The sequence below is a fragment of the Eleutherodactylus coqui genome, chromosome 4, assembly GCF_035609145.1.
Source record: "Eleutherodactylus coqui strain aEleCoq1 chromosome 4, aEleCoq1.hap1, whole genome shotgun sequence".
NCBI lineage: Eukaryota > Metazoa > Chordata > Amphibia > Anura > Eleutherodactylidae > Eleutherodactylus > Eleutherodactylus coqui.
In genome coordinates this window covers 18,296,245-18,308,885 of record NC_089840.1, presented here as the reverse complement: position 1 = coordinate 18,308,885, position 12,641 = coordinate 18,296,245, and the positions used below count along the sequence as shown (strand labels likewise).

Sequence of the window (12,641 nt, the reverse complement as noted above, 5' to 3'; positions counted from 1 at the left end):
CCTGGGCTCACATAGAAAGTGATTTACAGCCTCCAGCAGCTCCCTGACTGCATCTGTATAAGTTATCTGCTTCATTCTCTTTAATCTTCATTTTGTTCTATTTTCAGATTCCCCTTTTTCCATGGTTTCATCATGCAATATTTCCAGCATACAATGGTCGTCTTGGAACTGACGAACATTGTTTGCCGAGGGATCACTTATGCATGCTAACTGTATAATAGTGTTCAGAGCTGGACATAAGCTTCAATACTTGGCCAGCCTTAGCTATGTGCAACCTGTTCAGTCACAAAGGGTGTTGGCCACTGCTTGTAGAGGGGCGGTAGGGGGATCTAGGTTGGGGGCAATCACCCCCCTCCCCTTATGTCTGCCCGGACAGATGATCTTATTGCTCTGTGCAACTGCATCTTGTGGAACTACATGAATCAGCCTTCTTCTAGCTCTATACCGTCCCCTCTGACGTTCTGAGGAGCTGCTGTCAGCCAGTATGTATGTTATGAGCTTGGTTCTGGGACTGTATTTGTATTATGAGTTTGGTTCCAGTATTGAATTTATGTATTGAGATTGGTTTGTGCTGTCTTTATATTCTAATGGTGCTAGTGCAGTTTTTATGTACTGAATTTTATTTGTTGCTGTATTTCTGTTTTGGGCTTAGTTCTGTATTTAGGTTATGCATTTGGTTCTGGTGTTGTATTCCAGTACTGAGCCTGGTCCTGGTGCCAAATCTATGTTATACATTTGGTTCTGGCGTTGTATTTGTATTATCAGCTTGGTTCTAGTGCTGTATTTATGTACTGAGTTTGGTGCTGTATCTATGCTATGCATTTGGTTCTGGTGTTGTATTCCAGTACTGAGCCTGGTCCTGGTGCTGTATCTATGTTATACATTTGGTTCTGGCATTGTATTTGCATTATCAGCTTGGTTCTAGTGCTGTATTTATGTACTGAGCTTGGTGCTGTATCTATGCTATGCATTTGGTTCTGGTGTTGTATTCCAGTACTGAGCCTGGTTCTGGTGCTGTATTTATTCACTGAGCTGTTCTGGTGTGGGTACGCTGTTATCTAGCTGCTTTCTGCACAAGCAGACTGCCTATCAGTACAATATGTATTGTCTTTTTCTTATAACCGAGAGGAACCAAACAAATCCCTCACAGGGTGTCATCTAACCAAGGTCGGCACTTTTTTAATCCCCCACCCTGTCCCCTGGGTTCATCGTGACACGTTCTCGTTGTACACATTATGACTATTGTAGTAGCTGCTGATTTACCTTAGTGTGGCTTCTAGCATGCTGAGAAATCATAGTTTGGTAACTGGAGGAGGTACATACTGAACCCCATCCGTGCTCATTTTCTACTTAGAAGACTGCAAAGTCCCGGCGTCCAGTAGAGGGAGCACCGCAATCCATGATGAAAAGCCATCGCTCTTCTACAACATTTCTATAGGATTCCGGTCAGGACTTTGACTCGGTCATTCCAAGACTCTAACTTCATTCTTCTTTAAAGAAGTTTTACGACTACTTAAAATTTGCTTTACAAGCACTTTTTTCTTCCTGGTTGCTGCTGACCAGCACATGTGACTGCTGCAGCCAATTACTGAGGCCCTTACTCACCAAAGCAGTGAACTTCTACAGCCAGTGATTGGCTGCCACAGACACATGCCCTGGTCACCAGGAACCAAGAAGGGCAGGTGGTTGTGAAGCAAATTTTAAGTAATGGGAAAACTCCTTTAACCCATTCCCGCAACAGGGCGTAAACTTACGTTCTGGGGATAGCGCAAGATCACATGTGATCCCGCGCTATCCCGCAGCGGGAGTCGGCTGTCAGTCACAACCGGCATCCCGCTGCAACAGCGGGGGGGGGGGGGGGGGGAGGGCATCAGAGATGCCAGACACTGGCGTCCTGTGTTGCCAGTGCCTGAGATCGCTGTATAAGCGATAAGGCATGGCAGAACAGTAGCTCTGCCATGCCTTATCCCAGCGATCATTAGGACTGTGGTGAAAGTCCCTCAAAGGGACACAAATGTTGTAAAAAAAACTAAGTAAAAAAAAATGAATTAAAAAAATGTAAAAAAAGAGTAAAAAACCCATTTTTTATGCTCTTTCTCAGATTAGCATAAAAAGAGGTAAAAATAATAATAAAACCCCACATATTTGGTATTGTCGCGTGCGTAACAACATGTACAATAAGTTGCACATGTTTTTGAGTGTGCACGGAAAAAAGTGTTTTTTTAAACGCTAAAAAAACTAGTTTTTTAGCATTTTGTCTCACTAAAAACGCAATAAAAGTGATCAAAAAAGCTGTATGTACCCCAAAATGGTACCACTAAAAACTACAGCTTGTCTCGCAAAAAATAAGCCCCCACGCAGCTCCATACATCAAAAAATAAAAAAGTTACAGGACTTTGAATGCAGCGATTTAGAAAAAAAAACGATTTCCAAAAAAAGGGTTTTTATTGCAGAAAAGTGGAAAAACCTAAAAAAAAATGTAAGAATTTTGGTATCGTTGTAACCGTACCGACCCACAGAAAAATGGAATGTCTCATTTATGCTGCATGATTAACGCTGTTAAAAAAAAAAAAAAATCTATGGCAGAATTGATGCGATCATAAAAAAAATAAATACAAGTTTTACAATATAGTTAATGTACCTAAAAATGATGCCGATAAAAACTACAGTTCGCCACGCAAAAAACAAGCCCTTACACGGCCGCGTCGATGGAAAAATAAAAAAGTTATGGCTTTTGATAAATGGAGAAGAAAATCCGCCAAAAATTGTTGCGTCCTTAAAGGGGTTGTCCCGCGCCGAAACGGGGTTTTTTTTTTTTCAACCCCCCCCCCCCCCCCCCCGTTCGGCGCGAGACAACCCCGATGCAGGGGTTAAAAAAGAACACCGCACAGCGCTTACCTGAATCCCCGCGCTCCGGTGACTTCTTACTTACCTGCTGAAGATGGCCGCCGGGATCTTCTCCCTCGGTGGACCGCAGGGCTTCTGTGTGGTCCATTGCCGATTCCAGCCTCCTGATTGGCTGGAATCGGAACGTGACGGGGCGGAGCTACACGGAGCCGGCATCCTGCACGAGCGGCCCCATTGAGAAAAGAAGAAGACCCGGACTGCGCAAGCGCGTCTAATTTGGCCATTAGACGCCGAAAATTAGACGGGCTCCATGGAAACGAGGACGCTAGCAACGGAGCAGGTAAGTGAAAAACTTCTTATAACTTCTGTATGGCTCATAATTAATGCACAATGTACATTACAAAGTGCATTAATATGGCCATACAGAAATGTATAGACCCACTTGCTGCCGCGGGACAACCCCTTTAAGCCCAAAATAGGCCATGTCATGAAGGGGTTAAAGAAGAATAAAGTTAGAGTTTTGGAATGACTAAGTCAAAAATCCTGACTGTAATCCTACAGAAATGTTGAAGGACGTGAAGTGAGCCGTTCATGGGAAGAAACCACCAACATGGCAGAGTCAAAGCTGTTTTGTATGGAGGAATGGGCTAAACCAGATATTGAAAACAAAGGTTCACATACTTTTGCCATTCATTGACATCTGATATTGGATCATTTTACCCGATACATTAATGACCGAGTCAACATATTTGATTTATTTCTTTATCGTCTTTATCTACTTTTAGGACTTGTTTGCAAATCTGATGTCATTTCGAGTCAAAGCAGAAATATGCAAAATTCACAAAAAGGGTTCACAAACTTTCAAGCACCATTGTATTGCATTCAACTCTTTTACAAATGGATGAACATTTCTATTCCTATAAAAGCATTTTTGTACATTTTTCACCCCAACAGGAGTCTCTGTCGAGCTCTACAGAAAATGCCGGCACTATGCAAAGTAAGTCATTTCCCATCATGCAGCAGATCCTCTAATTGCGCCTACCTGGCACGTATCTATCCCTCCTTCATCGTAGCCTGCGCAGATCATACTATCGCTGATATTATATTCCGACATTCGCTGCTGACATTTCTCATTGGATATCAGCGGAACTTGAGCCTCCTGCAATATATTTGGAACGGGACCTGATGAGAAGTAGGAGAAATAAAAACAGTTGCGAATTAATTTGGAGGCTATAAAAACCCAAGGTGGGCAGCCTCGTCACATGTATCATTGCGGCATTGTGGGTAATTTAATTTCAAGCTGTCCGTTTTTTACACAACATATCCATTGAATCAGCATTTCCCAGCGGTTGTGCTTTTAAATTGGTGGCCTGATTGCGAAGCAGGTCAGTAATTACTGGCGTTTTATGATCATGGATGTAATAAACAGTGCCGCTTTATTGGGTTATTAAAATGATTTCCTCACATAAATTTTGATTTAGAAATACAGCGTAATAAACTGGACGGCCGGGCTGATGAGATTGGTAGTGGGAGGGATTTTTTTTAAACTTTTTTTTTTTTCCGTTGTTGACTAGAAATGTTTATTGGCGTAATGCAAGGAAATAGGATGGGGGCAACGAAGGTCTCTGCTGCATTGCAGGCAGCCACTTCTCACCTTGTAGGGATTTACATGTAATGTTACTTAAAATTACTAATTTGTGTGAAAAAAAAAGATCATTTCCAGATTAAAACAAAAATTTTAAGAATCACATAAAGATATAGCAAATGTTAACTTAACATTTAACCCATTATCTATCTATCTATCTATCTATCTATCTATCTATCTATCTATCTATCTATCTATCTATCTATCTATCTATCTATCCCATATCTATCTCCTATCTATCTATCTATCTATCTATCTCCTATCTATCTCCTATCTATCTATCTATCTATCTCCTATCTATCCCATATCTATCTCCTATCTATCTCCTATCTATCTATCTATCTCCTATCTATCTCCTATCTATCTATCTATCTATCTATCTATCTATCTATCTATCTATCTCCTATCTATCTCATATCTATCTATCTATCTATCTATCTATCTATCTATCTATCTATCTATCTATCTATCTATCTCCTATCTATCTATCTTCTATCTATCTCTCTCCTATCTATCCATCTCCTATCTTTCTATCTCATATCTATCTATCTATCTATCTATCTATCTATCTATCTATCTATCTATCTATCTATCGCCTATCTATCTCCTATCTATCTCCTATCTATCTCCTATCTATCTCCTATCTATCCATCTCATATCTATCTATCTCTCTCATATCTATCTATCTATCTCCTATCTATCTCCTATCTATCGCCTATCTATCGCCTATCTATCGCCTATCTATCTCCTATCTATCTCCTATCTATCCATCTCATATCTATCTATCTCTCTCATATCTATCTATCTATCTCCTATCTATCTCCTATCTATCGCCTATCTATCGCCTATCTATCGCCTATCTATCTCCTATCTATCCCCTATCTATCTATCCCCTATCTATCTATCCCCTATCTATCTATCCCCTATCTATCTATCCAGGGGCGTAACTAAAGGCTCAGGGGCCCTGATGCAAAAGGTGAGCTGGGGCCCCCCCTCTATCTGTATCTGTACCCGTACCCATACCTAAACCATGCTGCACAGAGACATAACTTGAAGCTTCTGGGCCCCAATGCAAAACCTGTAACAGGGCCCCGAACTATAATGCTTTATTCATAGTACTGGGCTCCCTATATGGAGAAGAGAGGCCTTATGGGCCCCCTAAGGCTCCTGGGCCCAGGTGCAACCGCATCCCCTGCACCCCCTATAGTTACGCCCCTGTATCTATCTCCTATCTATCTTTCCCCTATCTATCTATCCCCTATCTATCTCCTATCTATCTCCTATCTATCGCCTATCGCCTATCTATCGCCTATCTATCTCCTATCTATCTCCTATCTATCCCCTATCTATCTATCTATCTATCCCCTATCTATCTATCTCATATCTATCCATCTCATATCTATCCATCTCATATCTATCTATCTATCTCCTATCTATCTATCTATCTCCTATCTATCCATCTCATATCTATCTATCTATCTATCTATCTATCTATCTATCTATCTATCTATCTATCTCATAGCTATCTATCTATCTATCTATCAATCTATCTCCTATCTATCTCCTATCTATCTATCTATCTATCTATCTATCTATCTATCTATCTATCTATCTATCTATCTATCTATCTATCGCCTATCTATCTCCTATCTATCTATCTATCTATCTCCTATCTATCTATCTATCTATCTATCTCATATCTATCTATCTATCTATCTATCTATCTCATACACAGGCGTAACTTGAAGCTTCTGGGCCCCTATGCAAAACCTGGAACCGGGCCCCCAACTCTAATGCTTTATTCATAGTACTGGGCTTCCTATAAGGAGAAAAGAGTCTTTATGGGCCCCCCAAGGCTCCTGGGCCCGGGTGCAACCGCATCCCCTGCATCCTCTATAGTTACGCCCCTGATCTCATATCTATCAGTTTAGTCGGGCTGACTCTTGACACTTTATGGACCAGTCTTCTCCACATGGTTCTGTTTTGTTCTGCGTGTTGGTGTTGGCTTTGATAGTATGAAGCCAGCGCGATCTTCGGTGGCCGGGTCTTCTTTTGCCGTTGACCACTCCAAGCATTATCAATGTTTATAATGAATTAGCTCACATTATGTGGCCAAATTATGAGACTCTCTGTTTCATAATTTTGCCCTCCAATGAAAACCTTTTGATGAAATCTAGGACTATTTTGTTTGTGATCTTGGTGGTCCAAAGAATCCGTAGAGTTTCCTCCAGCACCAAAGTTCAAAGGCATCAATCTTCCTCCGGTCCATTTTCTTCAGTGTCCAACTTTCGCAGCCATGAGTTGTGATTGCGTAGATGATTGCATTGACTATCCGGCATTTATTTGCCTTTCGTATGTCTTTGTTTTTCTAGCTCTTATCCATACTTACCATTGCACTGTTATTTAGTGTAACTCGTCGTTCCATTTCAGGTGCTGAGTCTCCATTGTTTTCAATTTTGAATCCGAGGAAGATAAAGTCTTGAATTGCTTCGGTTTCTTCATTTTTGATTAAGATTTTTCTTTGACCGTTACCAGCTGTTGTCATGATCTTAGTTGTCATAATATTCAAGTATAGGCCTCTTCTTTCACTTCCTTCTTTAGCTATTTGTAAAAACTGTTCAAGATCTTCCTGACTTTCTGCCAGCATCTGAGATTGTTGATGTTTCTTCCACCAGTCTTGATTCTGATGTTGGATTTGTCTAAATTGTATTGCCTCAAGATTACTAATGCAGAAGATAAGATGCAGCCTTGGTGTATGCCTTTCCCGATTCTTAACCATTCTGTGTTACCATTGGAGGTCCTAACTGTAATTGGAAATCCCATATATCTTATGCATGACCAAAGCTTGGCATGTTCAATGCAATCGAATGGTCGGGTTATCAACTAAGCACAGCTATATGTGAGTCCCAAGTCTGGAAAAATGGGAAGAGGTGGAGAAAGGCAGGATTTCAGTGAGAGCTGTACCTGCAATTACAACTGCCGACCACTAGATAGGGGTTGGAGCAACGTTTTCTTCTCTAACCTCGGTATATCCTGGCTTTGACAGTAGGTGCCGCCTGGAGAACCCCCTTTAATGACTGCTATGGCTATACTGCATGGTTTACTATCATTTTATAACCCAACCCACCTGGGCTGTGCTTTTACTTAATCTTCTTTGAAGTGAATGGAAAATCTCTTTAAACTAATATTCCAATGCTAGATTGCAGGGTGCATGTGGAATCAAGGAGAATTATTATAGATATAAGGATCCATATGCACTGAATGGCCACTTCATTAACCTGGCCCACTCAAGATTGGAGCTTCCTTGTATGGAAATTATCCCCCTGACCCTGGAGTGCAGTATAAAATAACATGATGAGTTTTCTGTGGATCAGTTTCAGTGTGAATCCACATTAGATGGGAAAATCCAGCGATCTGAGTGATTCCAATGAGGCCTGGTCATCAGTGGTAGACTAGCTAAGGCCAGGACTTCACTGCCAACTTTGTGGGGTCTTCTTCAGAAATCGAAGTGGAAGTCTCTGCGCCGACCTCTGTGTAGTGGCTGGCACTTGTAACTGCAGGACAGCTCCCATTGAAATCCTTTAAGGAAACCCCTGTCAACGGATCCATTAAAATAGCAAATCAGTGGTTACTCACCTGTCCCTGCTTGGCTGTTCACCTCCCGCTGGACACCACTGTCTGTTTACAGGCAGCTGTGATGTTCTGTAAACCTGCTGTAGCAGCCAATGATAGCAGGCAGCCATGATCGCTGTCAGTGGCTGCTGCAGCTTGTTTGCATGCTGCGCCTATCTATAAAGCGGCATCACAGGGAGATGGGAGCAGGCAGCGGAGGACGAATAGGGGAGCAGGGAAAGGTGAGTAACTGCTGATTTTTTATTTTAAGGCATGGGGGACCCAGTGACAGGGGTTTCCCTTAACTCAGACCTCCTTTTTAAGTGTGGGCATGCTTTAAGCCTTAGCACAGCATGCTATAAATCAAAATTGTAATCACGCCACTAGGTTGGAAGTTGGATTTCAACTCAAGCAATGACTTGGAGATTTGAATCGCAAAAATCTTCAATCAGTGATAGAAGGTTTAGGGCACAACCCAGCACAACGTGTACTTTGCTCCAGGCACCAATGGGGGGTGCCATAGCTCCAAGGAGAAAGTACAATAATTACCTTGGCTTTCTGTCCGACCCCAGCCAGCAATGGAACAGTTCAGTCCTGGTGGAAATACCTCTTGGTTCTCGGGAAGGCAAACAGGTTGTATGTAATCTGTAAAGGTGCAACGGGCATAAAATATATTTCATTTGCTTTGTGTACCAAATAATACATAGAATTCAGAAAATTCAGAAAACATCAATCAACCTAGAAGGGACTCTTCAGTAGTTTGCTCTCTTCTGGACCGGTAAATACTTTGGGGCATATGCTGCTTTATAGTCATAGGCATTTATCAACTGGGGAAATTACCTACCTACTGCTAATGCAGGCATTTGGGGGGGGGGGGGGGGGATTACCTACCTACTGGGGGCACCTACCTAATTGGTGAAAAACTACGTATTGGGGGCATCTACTAAATGGGGACTATTGATGCACCTCCACGAAATCCTCCTGCAAATTACCTACTACTACTCCCAAATGAATCTTACTATGCATAGCACCAAGGGAGACATTATTTGGGACACAGCTCAGTGCTAAAGAGCTGGAAAGGCCTGGCTATAATGTAACCTGGTCCCAAAGGACATCTTGGTCCTTTACGTAGGTGCTACACCATAACATCTCTGGAGGAACAAATTTAATCCCAAAATGTCAAGCAAGAGAAAATTTGATGCAGAAGAAAGACAATGTAATGAAAGCTTGGAAGGCGAATACATGTTTGCACCAGTATGTATTTTGTGTTATGAGGCAGTGTTGGTCAGCCTTTGTAGGCAACCATAAGGCCTCATCCACACGGGCGATGTGTTTTTACACCGGCTGCATCGAGGACAACTTTCGCATCTATGTCCCAAGAATCGAGTCCCAAGATTAATTAGTGTTTTCTCGTCCATTCACAGGGAAAAATATGCTGCAGCGCGGAAATCTGTTGGTCGGCAGAAATCCTTGGAATTACTTCTAATGCCTCTAATGCGTACATATGTCCGGACAAAACTGCATATCTATTAGAACCATTGGTTCCCTATGGTGTGTTCACATGTCCATGTTTTACAGGTGTGCAAGAGCACTTACCTGCAAAACATAGTACATGCGTGCACCATAGGTCCATGCTGCGCTTCAATATTCCCCGCTGGGAGTCCCCTCATCACTGAACACTGTCACAACACTTTCACAGTGTTCAGTAGTGATGGCGGGGAGTGAGGAATCCCCTGCCACAGCTGTCACAGCTGTAACAGTTGTGGGAGAAAATCCCAAAGCTCTCCCATTGATTTCAATGCAGATGCCGCTGCCGGCGGCCCCATTGAAAGCAATAGGTTGCCAACACTCCCCCAGTGTTTTTTGGGGAAGAGCTTTAAATATAAGCCCTTCCCTGAAAATCATCCCTAGCTGTAGTAAAAAATAAAAAAAAATTATATACTCACCTCTCCGCCACTGCCGGGGCTCAGGTGCGTTTAGCCGCTTGTTCTCCCTGCACTGCTGTGAAGATCTTTCAGCGGGCGAGGATTTAAAATCTCTGCCTGCTGAAAGGGCTGTAACTGATTGGCTGAGCACTGTGACTAATCACAGGCAGCTCTCAGCTGTCATTCAATTTGGTACCTTAGTAATCGTATTGACCCATTGAATAAAGTTATCCTGTCATTTTTACTGCAGTGACGGAGAGGACAGTATATGCATTTTTAATTTTTTTTTTATTTTTCTACTACAGCAAGGGATGATTTTCAGGGAAGGGCTTACATTTCAAGCCCTTCCCTGAAAATCACTGCAGAGGTTGCCGGCTGGCCATTGTTTTTAATGGGGAGGCCGGCAAAAGCGGTGGCCCCATTGAAAGCAATGGTGTTTGGAGCTTCATTCACTGGTGTTTTTGCACGTACATGGATTACGTTTTGTGCTCACCTACATACGCACGAACACACGCTCGTGTGAACGAGGCCATAGATAGATGTAAGATAAATAGATATGAGATAGATAGATAGATAGATAGATAGATAGATAGATAGATAGATAGATAGATAGATATGAGATAAGGTGAACAACCACTGGCGATATTTTCTTTCTTGCGCTGCAAGAGCACGGGAAAACTCTCGCCTCGCAGCGCAAGAAAGACGCCGAAATAGAACCGGCATATCGCTAGTGGTTTCAATGGGGCCAGCGGACTTCTGCACAGCTGTGACAGAAGTGCAGAATGATATCCCACTGCTGTTAAGCTCTCTCAGCAGGCGGGGATTTAAAAATCCCCACCTCCTGAAAGGGCTGTGCTGATTGGCTGAGGGCTCAGATAACCCTTAGCTATTCATTCATGAATAGCACTATCTTAGCAGGGATGAAGGAAACTCCTGCCACAGCTGTCACAGCTGTGGCAGAAGTCCGCGGCATTCTCCATTCCTTTTCAATGGGGCTAGCGCCGCTGGCCCGATTGAAGAGACTGACGATATCCCGGTCTGATGCCGTTTTTTTTCTCGCACTGCGCTGCGAGACTTTTCCTTTACTCTCGCAGCGCAGTAGAGAAAAAAACGCCAGTGGGTGTGAGCCCATAGATAGATAGAACTAGGTTTATTTTTGAGATGTCTTATTATATTTACCTAGCAGGCTGAGACGAGAACCAATCACAGCCATTGAATTGTGGAGGCGGGATTCATCAATTGGCTGAGCCATGGCATTGATTAGCCAATTCATAAATCCACCTCTACAACGCGATGACTGTGATTTGTTTTCAAGCACTGCTCAGCCGATCAATGCAGCGCTGGATGAGCTAATCACAGCCATCACATTGGTTCATCCAGCGCTGCGTTGATTGGCTGAGCAGCACTCGAGAAACAATCAAAGACATCGCTTCCTGGAGGTGGGACTTATGAATCTTTTAACCAGGATGCAATCTTCTGTGGGCAGCTGAGGACTCCAGGAAGCCTGCCGGAGCTCCAGTGGGCAGCGGGGGGATGTAGCCCGAGTCTGCTAGGTAATGTATTATTTTTTTTTGTAATGTAGCTAGGGATTATATTTCAAGCCTCCCTAAAAAACCTAAAAAAAAATCAGGGTAGAGCTTATTTTTGGAGAAACAGGGTAGATAGATGGATAGATATAAGATAGATAGATATGATGTAAATAGATAGATAGATAAACAGATAGATAATTAAATAGGAGATAGATAGATAGATAGATAGATAGATAGATAGATAGATAGATAGATAGATAGATATGATGTAGATAGACAGATAGATGAACAAGTAGATAGATAGATAGATATGAGATAGATAGATAGATATGAGATGGATAGATAGATATGAGATAGATAGATAAAAAGATATGAGATAGATAGATAGATAGATAGATATGAGATAGATAGATAGATAGATAGATATGAGAAAGATAGATAGATATGAGAAAGATAGATAGATATGAGATAGATAGATATGAGAGATAAATATTAGATACATAAATAGATAGATAGATATGAGATAGATAGATAGATAAATATGAGATAGATAGATAGATAGATAGATAGATAGATAGATAGATATGAGATAGATAGATAGATAGATAGATAGATAGATAGATAGATATGAGATGGATAGATAGATATGAGATAGATAGATAAAAAGATATGAGATAGATAGATAGATAGATAGATAAATAGATATGTGATAAATCGATAGATAGATATGAGATAGAGAGATAGATATGAGATAGATAGATAGATAAATATGATGTATATAGATAGATAAACAGATAGATATGAGATAGATAGATAGATAGATAGATAGATAGATATGAGATAGATAGATAGATAGATAGATAGATCTCAGATAGATGGATAGATATGAGAAAGATAGATAGATATGAGAAAGATAGATAGATATGAGATAGATAGATATGAGAGATAAATATTAGATACATAAATAGATAGATCGATATGAGATAGATAGATATGAGATAGATAGATAAATATGAGATAGATAGATAGATATGAGATAGATATGAGATAGATAGATAGATAGATAGATATGAGATAGATAGA

The 12,641-nt window shown here is 41.4% G+C and overlaps 1 protein-coding gene across 1 annotated transcript in view; it reads right to left on the bottom strand.

Moving 5' to 3' along the window:
- The window catches only part of TMPRSS15 (transmembrane serine protease 15), a 137,086-nt gene that overhangs the window by 14,724 nt on the left and 109,721 nt on the right, over positions 1–12,641 (bottom strand). Inside the window, exons 5-6 of the mRNA XM_066601510.1 lie at positions 8,654–8,749; positions 3,890–4,029 (exon numbers count right to left, since the gene is read on the bottom strand). Of these exons, the coding sequence (XP_066457607.1) occupies positions 3,890–4,029; positions 8,654–8,749 (236 nt within the window). The remainder of the gene's footprint in view (positions 1–3,889; positions 4,030–8,653; positions 8,750–12,641) is intronic.